Here is an 18,262-nt window from a genome sequence, read left to right as displayed (position 1 = left end):
ATTGTAAACTGTTTGTGTAAGTGAGGGTTGAAAATACAACTCAGAAGCATGGAAAGAGTTTGTTCCAAGAGGTAGAATCGGGTGAATTTTTTCCTTTATAAAAATTTCCTTCAGCTTCTTGGGACATCCCTGGCGGTCCAGGGGTTAGGACTCCATGCTTCCACCGCAGGGGGCGCGGGTTTGATCCCTGGTCGGAGAAATAAGATCCCACATGCTGCGCGTGGGGCAGCCAAAAAGAAAAAAGAGAAGGAAAAAAAAGTTTAAAAAAATTTCCTTCGGCTTCTTAAGACTCTTGTCCTCCCAGTGTGTCTACAGCATTGGGGAGAAATCGTCCTACTCTCCCAACCTGTTTCTTTCCTGTAAACTCCACGGGGTGGGCGTGGTCAGGGTCGTCTCTTCTCTCTGAGCAGCTCCCTCCATGGCCCAGGCATGGACACTAGAAACTGTCACGTGCTGCGTGCTGTCTCTACCAGGCTGACCCTTTGGGCAGAACCATCGGGGGAATCCAGGGGCAGGTCTGCCGTGGACATCCAAATGGAGCCCTGAGGTTTGGCGCCTCTGATGGACTTGGTGACACTTATTCTCTCTTTCTCTCTCTCCCCTCCTCATGCCTTTTCAACCCAGGGGGACAGGGGTGACCCTGGGCCCGACGGTGAACGTGGCGAGAAGGGCCAGGAGGGACTGAAGGGTGAGGACGGGCCGCCTGGCCCCCCTGGCATCACTGGCGTCCGGGTGAGTGTGCACAGCTGTGTGCCAGCACTTGGGACTCCTGGGTGAGAATAACACTTGGGCCTGTTCAGGCAGTTGGGTGGGAGGTCTTTTGACTGCTGCTGCCAGAGGGTCTTGTGCTGTGATCCTTCCTTCACATGAGAGTTTCACGGAGAACCAACCTGACTGTGTCCCTCCCCGGCCTAACCTTCCCACGCCTCCCGAGTGCCCACAGGAATAACATCGGTCTCCTTAGCCTGGTTGCCGTGCCCTGCACAAACCTGGCCCCTGCTGACCTCGTCCTGCCCACCCCCACATTCAGCCACACTAAACTTAGCAGGAGAGGTACTGGCCCAACTCTCCATCAGCAGCTTGCTGTGTGACCTTTCACTTGCCCTTGCCCTCTCTGGGCCGCACCCTTGGTATGATGAAGGATTTGGAAGAATGTGCACTGAGATCATTTTGAGGTCCAGTGTTGCAGGGGCTCTTTCTCAGTGAACTTTTGAGCATCATGACTGTGGAATGGGCAGCAACATGTGGCAGAAATAGCCCTGACCCAGAGTCCAAAGGCTGGGTTCTTGCTCGAGCACCCACTGTCAACGTGACTTTGAGCACATCACTGCCTCTCTCTGAGCCTTGTTTTTTTTTCATCTGAAGAGTTGATGAAACTTTGGATAGGAAAGCACTTTATAAAATGCACCAGAAATATAAAAAATTATCTTTATGAATTTGGAGGAGCAAGTGACTGGAAGCCGGTGGTGGCGGTGATGGTGATGGTGGCGATAGAAGTGATGATGGTGGTGTTAGGGTGGTAGTGACGGTGGTATTATTGTTGGTGATGGTGATGGCAGTGGCAGTGCTGTGACAGTGGCTCTGGTGATGGGGATGGTGCTGGCGGTGGTGGTAGCAGTGTTTACGTCTGTATTTTGCTGTCACTGCCAGTCCTCATACACTGGAACTGGAAAGAGGTTCGCTGGGGCCAGACTGAGTGTGTGCCAGGTGACAGAGGTGATGAGAGGCCTGTATTTGAGTCTCTTTGGCATCAGGGCTGCAGAACAAGAATCTCCCACTCTGTGGCCTGGAAACAGTGAAGGATTTAAAAATAGAATTTTATGAGCCATCAAAGCCTTTCCAGAAATACATCTGTATGGATGGGGGCCCAGCAAAGGTCTTCATTCTGGCCGCACAGCCTCACCCAACTGGGTGCTCTAGCCCTTATTCAGGGTTTCCCTCACCATCGGGGATGCTCTCAGCTGGAGAGGAGCTGTCAGAACAAGCGGCCAGCCGGCTGCCTGGTCCTGGGGGAGACTTCTGTCTCCCTGACCCTGTACTGAATTCTTGGTCACTGACTTGCTTCTCCTTCTGACAAGGGATCAGCCATTGCAATCACCTCATTCTGCTGGTAAATGCCACCAGCTCCTGTAATCATGATTCACAACTGCCCAAACAGGACCAGCCTAGGAAAAGGGGTGTCCCAGAAAGTAAGAATCCACATTTCATTCTACCTAGCTGGGTGACCCGTTGACAGGGTCTTCATCCCCCTGAGCCTGTTTCTTTAGCTCTAACATAAATAATCCCTTCCTCCCAGCCCTGTGGCCAGAATTGGATGAGATATGATACGGAGTTCGGACATCGTGTCTGGCTCATCGTTGGGGCCATGATGATTAGTTAGCATTTAATTACTGGAGGAGCAAAAGACCTTGAGATTGTCAAGTCCAATGCTGTCCGGTAGAAACAGAATAGGAGTTTCATGTGTAATTTAAAATCTTCTAATAGTTATATTTTTAAAAAGTAAAAAGAAATAGGTAAAATTCATTTTAATAATGTATTTAGCACAATCTATCCAAAATACTAACATATCAACGTGTGATCAATGTAAAAAATCATTAATAAGCTATTTTGCATACTTTTTTTTTGTAAGTCTTTGAAATCCAGTGTGTCACTTACACTTAGAGCACATCTCAATTCAGATGCTATATTTTCACTGGAAATACTTGAGCTGTATTTAGATTTCATAAAACATACAATTGAAAATGTAGATGCATATCCCAAGTTGTTCCAAAAATGTTAGAAGTTTTCCAGTCATTGAATTACCAGTTTTAAAATTTAAAGTTAATTAAAATTTAATTGATTAAAAATCCAGTTCCTCAGTCACAATAGCCACATTTCAAGTGCCCAGCAGCCACGTGTGGCTAGGGGCTACCATATTGGACAGTGCAAGGTTAGTTCAAGACCTTCATATTAGAGGTGGGGAAACTGAGGCACAGAGAAAGGGAGGGACTTGTCCGGGGTCACGTGAAGACTCAAGCATCAGGATGCAGGGCACTCTGTGCTTGGTCCTTTCAGGGTCACTGTTCTTCCTACCCCTCCTCCATCACAATTAGTCAGTACTTCCTCTTAGAGTGCAATGCCTATTCCAAGGTGAGATTATCACCTCCCTCATCCTATAGCATGTGCCTCTGTTAATGAAGCCAAAGGGATTAAATCAAACCAGCTCTTTAGTGCTTACCAAGAACATAGATATTTTTCCCAGCTCCCTTTGAGGTTTAGGCTTTGAGGGGACTGTCCTCTGCAGGCAGTCTGGATGTCCCTTCAGGTCAGAAACACTGCCTGCCCTACCCACTACATCCCAGCCCAGTGGGGCCTGGGGTTAGGACTCTCTTCTCTCGCTCTTGCGCTCTCATCTCTCTTGCACTCCCTCGCGCACACTTACACTCACTCAGCCCCAGTGAACTGAGTTTCCCTGACAACTGTGGAGACAGTTGGGCCCCCTGGGGCAAGGCAGGGGAGAGCAGCACTTTGGGATGCCTTTGGGGGAGGGAGCAGAGTGGCCTGTCAGAGGGAGTGGCCTGGGTGCCCCAGTGGGAGAGTAGGGAAGGCTGGCTGACCTTCCTGTCACAAAGAGCCACTTTGAGGAACCCCTCCAGCCTCAACCCCTGAGGGAGGGGGCCCTGTCAGTGGGACATGGCCTCAGGGATTGTCAGAAGTGACACACAACATCTCAGAGATAAGGGCATACCTAGGAAACCTCTCCTGCCTGCCTGTCATCAGTGGGCACCCTGGACACAGAATCAGACAGATCTGCAGTTGAATCAGGGCTCTGCCTTGGACCAGCAGGACCCTGGGCAAGTCGATTCACCTTTAGGAACCTAGGCTGTCACCATATACAGGAGGGGCTCCGAATGGGGCCTGAGGCTCAGGGTGGCTAGAAGGGTGGGACAGTGCCTGGCACATGGAGAGGGCTCAGTGCAGAGAGCTGCTCCCATTGGGACAGCCTGGGCACCAGCAGGAACCATGACAACAGTGATTTATCGAGCACTTATTTACTATGGACCAGGCACCTTGCAAGCATGATACTGTATCACCAGGTTGAATCCTCAGCTCTGTGAGGCCAGTACAACCACTGCCCCCACTTTGCAAAGACATAGACCACAGGGGGTGTGGTCATGCTCAAGTTCACACGGGTATTGAGTGCAGAATCAGTCTGAACCCAGGCGGTCTGCTTCCAGAGCGAGCGCTCCGATACACTGTGGATCTGCCTCCGTATTCTCTCAGTTCTCATCTTTCTCTCTCTTTCCCTCCTTTTCCTTCCAGGGTCCTGAAGGAAAACCAGGGAAGCAAGGCGAGAAGGGCCGCATGGGAGCCAAGGTAGGATTCCCCCGCCTCCTGCTTGGGTCCACCATGTCCCTGCCCTGCAGCCCCCACCCTTCCCTCCCCTCTGCTGGGGCCTGCTGACAGCCTGTCTCTCCTCTACTGCAGGGTGCCAAGGGCTACCAAGGACAGCTGGGTGAGATGGGCGTCCCTGGAGACCCCGGACCCCCTGGCACCCCAGGCCCTAAAGGGTCCCGGGGCAGCCTGGGACCAACGGTGAGAACTCTCTGGGTGGATGGGGTAGGGGTCGGGCATGGAGCAGAGGGGGCCGAGGGCAGAGAGGAAAGCATCGCCCGCCTCAGCTCTCAGCCAGACGCCTGTGTCCACTGTCCCAGCCACTTCTTTGGAATCACGGATCCCTCTGGGACCTACAGAAGCTATAGCCCCTCTCCCTGGAAAAGTACACACAACACAGTATTTCTGGCGATTTGAAGGGGTCTTTGGGTCTTCTGAAGCCCTTTATAACCCCCTATTATCAAGCCCTGCTACTGGGGTGTAGAGAGGGGACCAGACCCTTGGGAGGATTTTTATTGAACAAGGAGTTTTCCCACTGGAAAGAGGTTCATGGGGGTCACGGTGAAGCTGCTGCAGATCCCTGGGTGGCTCTGAGGGGGGCCCGGCCCGTTGCCGGCCTGACCTGAAGGGAGGGTCCCTGAGGGGTTTTACTGCTGCAGGGAGAGGAGGGCCCCAACAGGAAGCAAGGGAGGGGGCAGACGCGGCTGATGCAGTGTCTCTGAGCTGCCAGTGCGTACCAGTTAACAGCTGTGCTGGTCTGTGGCACTTGTAAGATTCCGTGGTGTAAATGTTCCTACGGTGGCTGATGTCAAGCTGCCAATGCGATGTTTTTTGTTTTTTGGGGTTTTTTTTGCGGTACGCGGGCCTCTCACTGCTGTGGCCTCTCCCGTTGCGGAGCACAGGCTCCGGACGCGCAGGCCCAGCGGCCATGGCTCTCGGGCCCAGCCGCTCCGCGGCACGTGGGATCTTCCCGGACCGCGGCACGAACCCGTGTCCCCTGCATTGGCAGGCGGACTCTCAACCACTGCGCCACCAGGGAAGCCCCAATGCGACGTTATTGAACGCAGACTTGGGAGGGGATGGGTAAGAGAGCTCCATGATCTGGTATAGTCGGCCCCCGAATCCGCGGGTTCCCATCGGCAGAGGGGCCTGGAACCGATCCCCTGCAGATTCTGGACACCCAGGGACGACTGTGTTTCCGCCACACAGATTCAACAAACGGAAATAACCTCATGAGCATAGATAACAGTAAAGTGTAGGAAAATAACTAGGAAGGGATGAGTTTTGAACATTTGTCGTCTATGTTTTTAATATAATTAATTGATTTATCTGTAAGTTCATGTAATTTAATTTTTCACCATGGTTTTGTTTAATAATTGGCTCACAAAATTGGGGAAAATTTAGCAATTGGCTCTCATGAACCACTGGAGCTGGAAGAAGGAAGGGCTGGGGGGGGAGGAATGCTCCGGAGAGGAGGGGACAGATGCCACTTGCTCTCCACCTGACTCTCCGGCCTGGGTTCTGGGCAGAGTGGATGTGCCAGGCTGCTGGGCTGAACTGGGCTGGAGCCTGCGGGAGAGAGTGCCCGCGTTCCTGCCGTGAGAGCGGCGCTCTGTACCAACATGGGTCTTCTCCTCTCGTAGGGTGCTCCAGGACGGATGGGGGCCCAAGGAGAACCGGGACTGGCTGGTTACGATGTAAGGAAATGTCACCTCCCCCTCTCCGGAACTCTGCCCTGCAGGCCTGGACTCAGGCCACCTCGGCTGCCGCGCCCACCTCCTCCTAGCTGAGGGCTGGCCCTCGGGCCACTGCAGGCAGATTCACGGTCCCCTTCGCCCCAGGGAACACCTGGGCCCACAGACCGGGGTGGGGTCGAGAACCACCTGTGGGCCAGGCAGGGGTGGGGTGGACAGAGGAGGACCTCCCCGCCAATCCCCGGCCTCGCCGAGTCCTTCCTTCCCGCGGTGGGTGCCGCGCACACCTCGTGTCTGAGCTTCACCGCTGCTCTCTGTGGAAGGGGTGGGTCTTAGCCCATTTTCACATCCAAGTTGGCAACTCCCCCCTTAGAGGCTGCTGAGCCAAAGCCATGTTACACGTCTGGGAGCCTAGGCCTCAGCGAGGCACGGGGCTTGCTCAGAGAAGGAAACAGGCTCGGGGAGGCTAAGGAATGTGTGTGCGAGGCCTGACAGCTTAAGTTTGAAGGTGAGATCCAGTGTCTGAAAGAGATACTGCAGGGAGGGGAGGAGAAGCAGAGGGCAAAGGAGAGGGAGACTGGAGAGTGGGTGCGGGAGCCCAAGGGAGAAGTCTGCATGGGCAGTTCCCACCCCGGCCTGGGGAAGCCCTCTGAGGCAAGCATTTTGCCCCCTGCCTCTGCCGCATCCCAGAAGACACAGCTGGTTCTCGCGAGATCTGGTCCCAGGTCTGCCCCAAGATGGCGTGGGCAGAGCCTTCAGCCACTCAGGCGGACACCCCTTAGGGTGTGTCTGGGACCGACATGGCATGTCTGGGAGGCCAGGGCTCAGAGAGGCACACGGCCTGCTCAGATTCACACGGCGAGGTGGGACAGAGCCGGGACCTGATCGCACAGCCCAGGGTGTTTCCATCTTTGAGTTCTTGTCCTTCATCACCTCTCCCTCCCGACTCCTCCCTCCCCCATGCTCTCACCTCCTGCCGTCTTGTTTCCTGCAGGGACACAAAGGCATCATGGGACCCCTCGGACCTCCTGGACCAAAGGGCGAAAAGGTGGGTGTCTGGTCCTGGGCGGCAGCTGCTTCCTCATATCCGGGGTTGGCAGGGGCAAGCCCCTGGGCCACTGCGGCTGGGCTAGTGTGGGTTCACGGCAGGCTCATCCCTGCTCACGCCTTGGCCAGCTAGGAGGCCAGTGTCACCCCAGCTGTGGCCGGCAGGCAGGAGCCATTAGACCTACATTCAGCACAGGTATATTGGGTGCCTGGCACCAGAACAAACATGGACGCAGTTCCTGCCTTCCTGGAGCTTCCGGTTGAGCCAGGGGAGATGGACGTCAGTCATGTAACAATACCATGCCGTCATCTGTGTGAACATGGGCATTGAAGCCTCACTTGTGAACGAGATCACCCAGTGAGAGCCAGGAGGGGGCTTACGATGGAGAGTGAGAAGTACCTGCATTTCGAGGCCAGGAACCGCCCAGGCGGAGGGAAGACGTGTCCAGGTGCCATGCCTTGGCTCCAGATTCGGTAGAGGACAGGAACTGGTAGAAGGAACCTTGCTGATCACCGTGGCCCGCCTCACTATGCAGGTGGGAATGCGGGGGCCCAGAAGTTTGAGGGTCACATTGCAAGGCAGCACCAAGCTGGCCCAGGACCCAAGTCTCTGATTCCTACATTAGTGGCTCTGAGCCCCTCCTTCCTTCCCTCCCCCTTCCCCTGATGGGTCAGCTGGAACGGGCTCCTAGCAGGCGCCCCACTGCTGTCTCTTCGCCCCCCTGCTCACCAACCCGCCTTTCTTTTGCTGAGTCAGCTCCCCACTAACTACATCTCGCTGTTGGGTGAATCACCCTGGCCTGGTTTGCCGTCCAGCTGGCCCCTTCCTCCTGCTTGGAGAACAGATCTGCAATCAGAGTTGGCCACAGGCTCTGACACATCCCACAGGAAGCTGCAGAAAGTGTCTCTCAGAACCCCGAGTCCCTCCTCGGCCCTCACGGTCTGCCGGGGCTGGTGTAGGAGGGATTAACAGGGAGCCTGAAACAAGAGGGTGCCTGCACTCTGGGTCGTCTGCATCCCCAGAAGCAGTTCTTGTGGCTGCTGAGAACTGGACACTAACCCCAGATCTGCCCTGATTCTGGGCCTTGGGCAGGGCCCCAGCGTTCCCCGAGCCTTGGTTGCCTCATCTGTTAAGTGGATGGGTACCTCGGGAACACGAGGCTAAGGAGGACATCACATACATGTCAGCCAGATGCACTTTCTGACATAAGTAGTATTATAAGTGAGAGCATCATTCATCTGCTAACCAACAGGTATTTATGGATTTATAATGATTTATTTAGTATGTTCTCGGCCCTGAGCTAGGGGCTGTGGAATGATGCCCTAAAGAGCTCAAAAGTAAAAATACTCACAGGACTGAATAACGACAGCTGGATGGAGCTTGGCGGCAGGTGTGGGGGGTGGGGAGAGAGCAGGTTCCTGGGGAAGACGCCCGAAGCAAAGCTCTCCAGCCAGGATTTCTCCATAATCATTACCATGACCCTGGCACAGAAGTGTAAGGGTCCCGCTTGACAGGTGGGGAAACTGAGTCTCCACGACGCTTCAGGACTAGCTCAGGATCACTGGGAGGTGTGGCAGGACCAGATCCAGACTCTGTCCGATGCCAGGCCTTGCTTTTCCAGCCAGAAACAGACACTTAGATAAGCCAATATATTGTTCAACTTGGAATTTCCCTGTGGGGCATGTGTCTGTCTCCAAAGGTGGCGGCCAGAGGGACTGGGGAAATGGGATAAGACTCTGAGAACAAGGAGAAAGATGGGGAATGGGGGGACCCCGCCAGCTTTCAGGTGCTGAAAAATGCATCCCCAAACTTCAGCCACATGTGGGGGAGGGGGGAGATCTGTAGAGCTGGCTTTTGGCCTAGACATCCCCTTGAGTCTTGTGTGGCCTTGGTTAAGACCCTTCCTTCCCTGGGCCTCATTTTCTCCATCTGTAAAATGGGACCAGTGGTCACAGCAGCATAGAGGTGCTATATGGAGTTCATGAAACCATGTATGAAACATACTTCATGAAGTACCTGGCACATGGAACACACTAGGTAAACACTGCCCTCTTCCCCGACACCCCCCAGCCCAGCTATCTCCCTCCACCGTGGGATGGAGCCCCGGGACAAAGAGCCATAGAGAGTGGTCAGGGAGGAAAGGGACTCCCCACTCCTTGGGCCACCCACCCCCCCTTCCCGGGTACGACTGGTTCTAGGCCTCGGGCCAAGTCCCTCATGCCTTCTATCTCTGCCCACAAGAGCCACAGAGGCCCTGGGCCAAGGCGTACAGCCACCAGCCCTCTGGACTGATTCGGGCCTGGGACAGGCTCCAGTCCCAGGGATGGCTCTCCTCTCCCCTGCCTCTCAGGCCTCCCCTTCAATCCCTGCCAACAGCGAGGGGGCTCAGAGGTGCCCTGGCTTGAGCCCCCTGCCCAGAATGCACCCCCATGGGAGGTGACACTAATTGTCTGGGGCTGGAACGTTCTGGGCCCTGAGGTTCTGCCACTTGCTGTCCTGCTTACACCTTCCTTGTAGCTGACACGTGGTGTCCAGCCACCTGTCCTGTGGGTAGCCCAGGGCCCGGCGTGGCCTGCCGCAGCCCAAGGACCTCGGCTCTAAGCTCTGCTCCTCCGGCGGTCTTCCTGACCACCTCCATGCCACACAGCCTCCCTGCTGTTATTATTGTCAACAACAGCAATTTCTACTGAGCCCCTACTCTGTGTGCAGCAGCACGCCTTTGCTCACTGGGTCCTCGGAGCAGTGCTGCGAGGCATGACAATCCCGTTTTGCAGATAGGAAACTGTCATATGAACAAGACCTGCAAGTTAGCCGACTGCTGAGTGCCGTCTGGGGCAGCCCAGGGCATTCTCTGGGGCTCCCATCAAGGGTTGGACGTTTGTCCTGAAGCTGGTTCTCGGCCCACTTTCTCCCAGCAAGGGTCAGAGAAAGGGAACTGTGTCATTGGGGGCTGAATGACTGAGCAGCTCACACCATCTCTTTGTGCCTCAGTGTCCTCATCTGTAAAATGGGGAGAATGATATCACTTACTTTGTAGCGTTGTTGGGAGGATTCAGTGAGTGCCTGTGTGCGGCCGTGGCAGTGCCCATGCCTGCCAGCTGTTGGAATTATTGTCACTGCTGAGGACCATGCAGGGACTTCTGCGTCATTTCATGGAATTCCCCTCCACTCCACATGGGTATTGCCATTGTCCCCTTCACCCCTCCTCACTCTGATTCCGCAGCTGAGAAAAAGCTCTGAGATGGGAACAGACCTGTTGAAGGTCTAGGCAGCTGGTCCCCTGCAAAGCTGGGTGTGACCGAGGTCTCTGCTTAGCTACCCCGTCTGACAGCCTCAGGGCATCGGCCTGGCGGTGTCCAGCAGCGGGGAGGGTAAAGAGCCCTGTTCTGTGTTCTGCATTCCTGGTTCCATGCCCAGGTCTGCCTTTGACCCCACATCTTCCCCTTCCCTCTCTGGCCTCAGTCTTTCTGTCTGTAACCCTAAGTCGGCTGGACCTCATCTCTGATGAAGGCCCTTTTGGCCTCAGTGCAGAGTGTCTGGAATTCCCAGAATTCACCAGGAGCAGGAGGTTTGTCCTAAAGCTAGTTTTGTGTCCACAGGGGGAGCAGGGTGAGGATGGCACGGCCGAGGGGCACCCCGGGCCACCTGGAGATCGGGTAAGACCCCCATCCCCACTGTCCATCCCGTGGACCAATGCCAGGGTGGAGCCCCAACCTGGGAGGGGGCGGGGAAACTGAGCAGGGGTGAGGCTGCTGCGAGCTTCACGAGGTTGTGGCCTAGGAGGCCCAGGTGTGGCATCCCCTGCACCCAGTGGCCCATTTTTCATTGTTGTCCTTGTCGTTTAGGGCCCTGTGGGTGATCGAGGAGACCGCGGGGAGCCAGGGGACTCTGGATACCCGGTAAGTATCGGAGCTCCTACCTGCTGGCAGCACCGGGAGTGTTATAAGAGGGCCTTCCTTGGCCTCTGTTTCCTGCAACCTAGAATTAGAACAGCCTTTGCCAGGAAACAGGCCCGTCCTTCCACCATTAGTGCCCAGGCTTTAAGCACAACCCTCCCCCTCCCTGCAAGGGCTCAGGGCGTAGTTCATGCTGAAAGGGGAAGGGTCCGAGATCTTTCCTGAGGGAGGGAGAGGATGGGCGAGGGAGGGAGACCTCTCCCCTCCAAGAACCTCAGTGTCCCCATCTGTGGCCGAGAACAGCTCTCCCAACAGAAGCAGTGTGAACAAGCCACTGAATGAGCACCAGAACCCCCCTCCCAAGCTCCGCCCACCTGCCAGCCCCCTAGGCTCTTCACCGCCCCACCCTCATCCTCCCTGGCAGGGTCATTATTTCACCCATTTTGCAGATGAGGGTGCTGAGACTCGGGGACAATGACACATGGCTAGGAAGAACAAGGGCTTTCTGGGGTCCTCCCCCCCCCCCAGAATGAGCCCCCTCACCTGTCTCTCCTTGACTTCCAGGGACAGGAGGGTGTACAAGGCCTCCGGGGAAATCCAGGCCAGCAGGGCCAACCCGTGAGTGGTGCTTGCTGTCCCATCCCCCTCCTGCCCTGAGGGGGGCGGTAGAGGAGCAGCGGGGTGATTAAAGAACTGGGCCTTTTAAAGCTTAAAGGGACCCTCCCTGCAGGAGCGCCTGGGGCAGCCCATTCTGGTTTCTCCTGCCCTGACCCTGGGGGCACCCCCAGAGCCTGCACCCCCAAACCCCTCCCCACACCTCCCCCCTCCAGGCGGAGACTGGCCACCCTCCCCAGGAGAGAATCCTGGGGCTGCCTTGCGTCATCTCACCTTGGTTTGCAGGGGCATCCGGGACCCCGGGGACGGCCGGGCCCCAAAGGATCGAAAGGGGACGAGGTAAGAGGCCCTGCCGTCCACAGGGAAGGGAAAGAGACTGGCCCAGGCACACAGCACACGGGAGGGAGGGCTGGGGGTGCTGTGAGAAAGAGAGGGAACCACAGGGAGGGGCCCTGCAGGGTGTGGCCTGGCCAAGATCCCTTAAAACAGCCTGAGGGAGGGGGGATGACCAGCCCCATTTATAGGGCCTCCCGGAGGGAGACCACCTGTCAGGTCAGCCAGCGGTATTTGAACCCAGGGCTGTCAAGATCCAAAGCTGGCCTCTCTTTCCACGGTGCCACACTGTAGAAAGAGAAAACTGGGAGAAGTGAAGTGAGGGGGTGTGGAGGAAGACACGGGGCTGGTGATGCCCGTGGAAGAGTTCAGAGGCGGTGGAGAGGAGTTTCATGCCTTGTACCCAGGGCTCCTGCATCTGCCTCCACTGAGGCTGGGCCAAGGCTGCCTTAATGCCCTCAACTTCCCCCCAGGGGTGCACCCCTCCACCCGCAGAGCCACCCCTCACCCCTCAGGGATAGCCAAACCCATGGGGATTAAATAGACCAGCCAGCCGTGGGCTTCGCTCCCACCAGGAAGTTGCCAGGGTCCGGAGCCTCTGCAGCAGGGCTGCCAGTGAGGGCCCAGGACCCAGGGTTAGTGACAGCCTCGACCTTGGGCTTCTGAGTCAGGCTGCTTGGGCGCATTTGCAGATTCAGATGCCAAGGCCCAAGAAGTGGAGGGGCAGGGCCCGGCCACAGAAGGGCCCCCTTCCAGAGCGCCTAGTGTTCTGCACCTCCTCCAGGAAGCCCTCATCACGTGCCACTTGATTTTTCAGGGACCAAAGGGAAAGCAAGGCAAGGCTGGGGGACCAGGACGGAGGGGTATCCAGGTGAGTGACTCCCAGCTTCTCCTCTCCCACCCTCCTCCCTGCCCTCCCCAGAAGCCCTCACCAGCTTCTCATTTACCGCCAGGGCCTGCAGGGGCTGCCGGGGCCTCGGGGCGTGGTGGGGAGACAGGGCCCCGAGGGTGTCGCTGGACCAGATGGGCTTCCTGGCCGGGACGGTCAAGCAGGACAGCAGGTGAGCAGGACTTGGGGTTAAGAGACAGTGTCTCCATTTGAGATGAGGTGTGTGCGTGGTGGGGTGCCGTAGGCCATGGGCCGGGAGGAGCGCATTTGGAAACTTGGATGGGCAGAACCAGCATATCCAGAAGCCTCCTGCATGGGCAATGGCCTCATCCCTTGGGACCTGGGACCTGGGACTATGGCCCATCTCACTGTCTCTCCTCCATGCCAGTACCCAGAGGGTCATGCCCTGTCCAGCAAATAGAGCTTCCGGTTTTTAAGACCCTTCCCTTCCCCACCCATTTGTCCCGCTGGTCCAGCCATCCTCACACACAGGCAGTATGACCTCCATCCCTCAGTTTAACCTCCAGCTTCACCCAGGGTTCACCCAGGTTTTTGTTTTGTTTCGTTTTGCTTTGTTTTTTCTTTGGCTACGTTGGGTCTTCGTTGTTGCACGCGGGCTTTCTCTAGTTGCAGAGAGCGGGGTCTACTCTTGGTTGTAGTGCGCGGGCTTCTCATTGCGGTGGCTTCTCTTGTTGTGGAGCACGGGCTCTAGGCGCACGGGCTCAGTAGTTGTGGCACATGGGCTTAGTTGCTCCGTGGCATGTGGGATCTTCCTGGACCAGGGCTCGAACCCATGTCCCCTGCACTGGCAGGCAGATTCTTAACCAGTGTGCCACCAGGGAAGCCCTTCACCCAGGTTTTGAGTCATCCTGCCTCCTTGGCTGCCTATTTCCTGAAACATGAAAAATCCTCCTCTGCCCTCTTTCTTCACAGGGGGAGCAGGGAGACGATGGGGACCCTGGCCCCATGGGCCCTGCTGGGAAGAGAGGAAATCCAGGTGTGGCTGGCTTGCCTGGAGCACAGGGGCCCCCAGGATTCAAGGTCAGACACTTGTTAATCCCCTTACCCGCCCTCCACCCTTTCTGCCTTGGTACTAACTATAATGACACCGACTGCAGTGCTGATGTGAGCGCCCATGTCCCAGGGCCTGTGTGAAAATGGAGTCGTCTTTCTCAGGGGTCCCTCCCCAAGCTTAAACTTGACTTAAAGGATAGTTTATCCAGGGAGCTGTAATACTTTCCCCTACCAGGCCCTTGACACTGTCAACTATTTGTTGAGTTGTCCATGGGCGCCCTCTTGTGGGTCTTTGTGGAACAGTGCATGTTGCTGGCTCTGAGACCCTCCAAAGGCATCTTTTTAGAAAGTTTCCTTGAGTGGTGGCGGAGGCAGCCAGGAGTCAGTCTGAGCCCAGGGCTAGACACTGAAGGGAAGATTGAAACGAATGAATCAAACGGGGCTCTCGCCCTCTCTGAGCTTGAGGTTTAGTTGGAGAGAGGTTGGAACCCTCCATAAAGACAGCTGGCAGAGGGAGAGATGGCCTTGGCCCGTGGAGGATTTAAATGAGCAAGGAGGGCCAGCGTGAATGGAAGTGTGGAGGTGGGGACTGCATGGTCTGTTGGGAAGAAACAATGAAGAGGAGAGGCGTGTGGGAGAGTGGACGGAAAGTGGCCCTTGAATGCCAGAGTAAGAAAAGAGACTTTCCCCTTAAGGAGGATGAAGTTTTGAGCACCCCTCCGCCACCCCCCAGGCCTATGCCTGTTGCCCCAGCACCCGGAGATGTTAACTGACCCTGTGGAATGGTTGTTCAGCGCCTCCCCTCTCCTCGAGCCATTTTCTCCTTTTGATTGGTCATCTTGGTGTATTTCTTTAAGGGTGAAAGTGGGTTACCCGGGCAGCTGGGTCCCCCTGGCAAACGAGGGACGGAAGGCGGAACGGGGCTTCCTGGGAACCAGGGGGAGCCTGGATCCAAAGGCCAGCCGGTGAGTGAGCCCCAGGGAACACACGTGTTCACACACACAGACCCAGAAGCCACCTTCCTGCTCTGTGACGAGGGCAGACCAATACCCTCTGTGGGCACAGATACCATTCTGCCTCCCCTGCGTGCAGGCTTGGGGGTGGAAAAAAGCTGAGAAATGAGATATGAGCGGTCCCTTCAGAATGAGGAGAGGTGATTCCAACCGGAAGTCTAAATAGCCTTCAACAGCCTTGTATCTATTAGAGAAATTGCATCTGTAGTTTAAAAACTTCCCACAAAGGCTCAGATGACTTCACTGGTAAATGCTAGTAATTGTTTATGGAAGAAAAAAATACCAGTTCTGCATAAACTCTTCCAGAAAATTGAAGAGGAGGAATATTTCCCAACACATTCTATGAGGTTAGCATTACCTTGATGTCAATGCCAGATGAGGACATTACAAGAAAAGAAAACTACAGACCAATATACCTCATAACTATAGATACAAAAATTGTCAATACAATTTTAGAAAAATGAATCTAAGAATACATTAAAAGGATTGTACATCAAGATCAAGTGAGGTTTATCCCAGGAATGCAAGGATGGTATAACATTTGAAAGTAAATCAATGTAATTCAGCATATTAGCAAGTGAAAAAAGAAAACCCAGTTAATCATCTCAGTAGGTACAAGAAAAGTAATTGATAAAATCCAACTCCATTTCTGATAAAATTTCTCAACAAACTTGGTAGACCAAGGAACTCTCTCAACTTGATAAAGGGCATCCATGAAAAATCTATATTTAACATCATACTTAATAGTGAATGACTGGGACTTCCCTGGTGGTGTAGTGGATAAGACTCCACACTCCCAATGCAGGGGGCCCGGGTTTGATCCCTGGTCAGGGAGCTAGATCCCACATGCATGCCGCAGCTAAGAGTACACATGCTACAACTAAGGAGCCAGCGTGCCTCAACTAAGGAGCCGGCAAGCTGCAACTAAGGAGCCTGCCTGCCACAACTAAGACCTGACCCAACCGAAAAAAAAAAAAAATAGTGAATGACTGAATTCTTTCTCCCAAAGAGCAGAAACGAGTCAAAGATATCTGTTCTCACTACTTCTATTCAACATTGTATTGGCAGTTCTAGCCAATGCAGTAAGGCAAGAAAAGTAAGTAAAAACATTCATATCAAAAAGGAAGACATGAAACTTTTCATCTGTAGACAAAATGGTCGTCTACCTAGAAAACCCAATAGAATCTACAATAAAGCTACTAGAATAAGGGAGTTTTAGCAAGATAGCAGGACACCAGCTCAATATACTCAAAGGACTTGTATGTGCTAGCAAGAAGCAATCAGAATTGGAAATCTAAAGAGCAATACTATTTACAATAGCATAAAAATATGAAATCCTTAGAGATACACATGACAATAGGTGTATAAGACATGTACACTGAAAAACTATAAAGCATTGTTGAGATAAATTGAGGAAGATCTAAATAAATGGAGATATTTACTATGTTTATTGGTCAAAAAACTCAATATTGTTAAGATGTCAATTTTCCTCATGTTGGTCTATAGATTCAACACAATCCCAATCAAAATCCCATCAGGTTTTTCTTGTAGAAAATAACAAGCTAATTCTAAAATTCATTTGGAAATGCAAAAGACCTAGAATAACCAAAACAACTTGGAAAAAGAAGAACAAAGTTGAAGGACTAACAGTAGTTGATTTCAAGACTTACAAAGCTACAGGAATCAAGAAGGTATGGTATTGCCATAAATATACTAACGGATCAAAGGAACAGAAAAAAGAGTCCAGAAATGTATTCATTCATATACAGACAACTGATCTTTGACATAGGTGCAAAAGTAATTCAGTGGATACGGAATAGTGTTTTCCAGCAATGGCTCCAGAACAATGCAGAACTTCATACTGTGTACAAAAATTAACTCAACATGGATCATACACCTAAAAATAAAACCAAAAGGGCTAAAAATTCTACAAGAAAGTGTACAAGAAAATCTTTGAGACCTTGGGTTATAAAAAGATTTCTTAGAAATGACACCAAAAGCATGATGCATAAAAGAAAATCTGATAAATTGGACATAATGAAATATAAAACTTTTGCTTCTCAAAAGGACACTGTTAAGAGAATGAAAAGATAAGACACATACTAGGAGAAAGTGCAAAGCATATGTCTCGTAAAGGATTTATAGCCAGAATATATAAAGAACACTCAAAACTCAATAGTAAGAAAATAAGCAGCCCAATTTTAAAAATTAGACAAAAGGTTCGAGTAGACACTTCAAAGAAGCTATACAGATGGCAGATAAGCACATGAAAAGATCAATATCATGAATCATTAGGCAAATGCTCATTATAACCGCAATGAGATGCTACTGCACACCTTTGAATTTGAATGGAGAAAATTTTTAAAGACTGATCGTACTGATCCTTGGCAAGGATGTGGAGCAATGGGAAGTCTCGTACTCTGCTAATAGGAATGTAAAATTGTACAACCACTTCGGAAAACAGTTGAGCAGTTTCTTTAAAAGTTAAGCAACAGGGCTTCCCTGGTGGCGCAGTGGTTGAGAGTCCGCCTGCCGATGCCGGGGACATGGGTTCGTGCCCCGGTCTGGGAGGACCCCACATGCCGCAGAGCGGCTGGGCCCGTGAGCCATGGCCGCTGAGCCTGCACGTCCGGAGCCTGGGCTCTGCAGCAGGAGAGGCCACAACAGTGAGAAGCCCACGTACCGCGGGAAAAAAAAAAGTTAAGCAATATGGGCTTCCCTGGTGGTGCAGTGGTTGAGAATCCGCCTGCCAATGCAGGAGACACGAGTTCGATCCCCTGGTCTGGGAAGATCCCACATGCCATGGAGCAACAAAACCCGTGCGCCACAACTACTGAACCTGTGCTCTAGAGCCCGTGAGCCACAACTACTGAGCCCGCGCTCCATGAAGCCACACGCCTAGAGCCCTTGCTCCACAACGAGGGAAGCCACTGCAGTGAGAAGCCCGCGCGCCGCAACGAAGAGTAGCCCCCGCTCGCTACAACTAGAGAAAGCCCACACACAGCAACGAAGACCCAACACAGTCAAAAATCAATTAAAAAAAAAAAAAAGTTAAGCAACAACGAACCATATAACGCAGGCCTCCGGAATTATAACCTTATCTGAATCTAGCACACTCCACAACATCTGTGTGACTTTGAGCAGGTTCCTGCCCTCTCTGAGTCTTTATTTCCTGGTCTGTGAATAGGCACATTGTGTCTCCCCAGGCTGATGTGGGAACACACATGCATGGTGGTGCATGCAAAGTGCCTGACACATGGCAGGCCCTCAGTTTTTAGGGGTTACTTTGAGGGGCCCATTCCTCAGTAGAGCCTTTGGGATGGGTTGGGAAGTCTACAGGTCCTTCCACTGTCTTCCTTGAAGACCTGGGACAGGAGATCCTGAGT

General features: G+C 53.4%; 1 protein-coding gene across 1 annotated transcript in view; it reads left to right on the top strand.

Annotated features, from left to right (window-relative positions):
- The window catches only part of COL27A1 (collagen type XXVII alpha 1 chain), a 143,278-nt gene that overhangs the window by 108,512 nt on the left and 16,504 nt on the right, over positions 1 to 18,262 (top strand). Inside the window, exons 37-49 of the mRNA XM_060014270.1 lie at positions 625 to 732; positions 4,303 to 4,356; positions 4,468 to 4,575; positions 6,018 to 6,071; positions 7,063 to 7,116; positions 10,716 to 10,772; positions 10,962 to 11,015; positions 11,577 to 11,630; positions 11,913 to 11,966; positions 12,778 to 12,831; positions 12,914 to 13,021; positions 13,783 to 13,890; positions 14,721 to 14,828. Of these exons, the coding sequence (XP_059870253.1) occupies positions 625 to 732; positions 4,303 to 4,356; positions 4,468 to 4,575; positions 6,018 to 6,071; positions 7,063 to 7,116; positions 10,716 to 10,772; positions 10,962 to 11,015; positions 11,577 to 11,630; positions 11,913 to 11,966; positions 12,778 to 12,831; positions 12,914 to 13,021; positions 13,783 to 13,890; positions 14,721 to 14,828 (975 nt within the window). The remainder of the gene's footprint in view (positions 1 to 624; positions 733 to 4,302; positions 4,357 to 4,467; positions 4,576 to 6,017; positions 6,072 to 7,062; positions 7,117 to 10,715; positions 10,773 to 10,961; positions 11,016 to 11,576; positions 11,631 to 11,912; positions 11,967 to 12,777; positions 12,832 to 12,913; positions 13,022 to 13,782; positions 13,891 to 14,720; positions 14,829 to 18,262) is intronic.

This window comes from Delphinus delphis, chromosome 6, assembly GCF_949987515.2.
Source record: "Delphinus delphis chromosome 6, mDelDel1.2, whole genome shotgun sequence".
NCBI lineage: Eukaryota > Metazoa > Chordata > Mammalia > Artiodactyla > Delphinidae > Delphinus > Delphinus delphis.
Note: the sequence above shows the minus strand (reverse complement) of the source record. Positions and strands in the feature narration are given on the sequence as shown.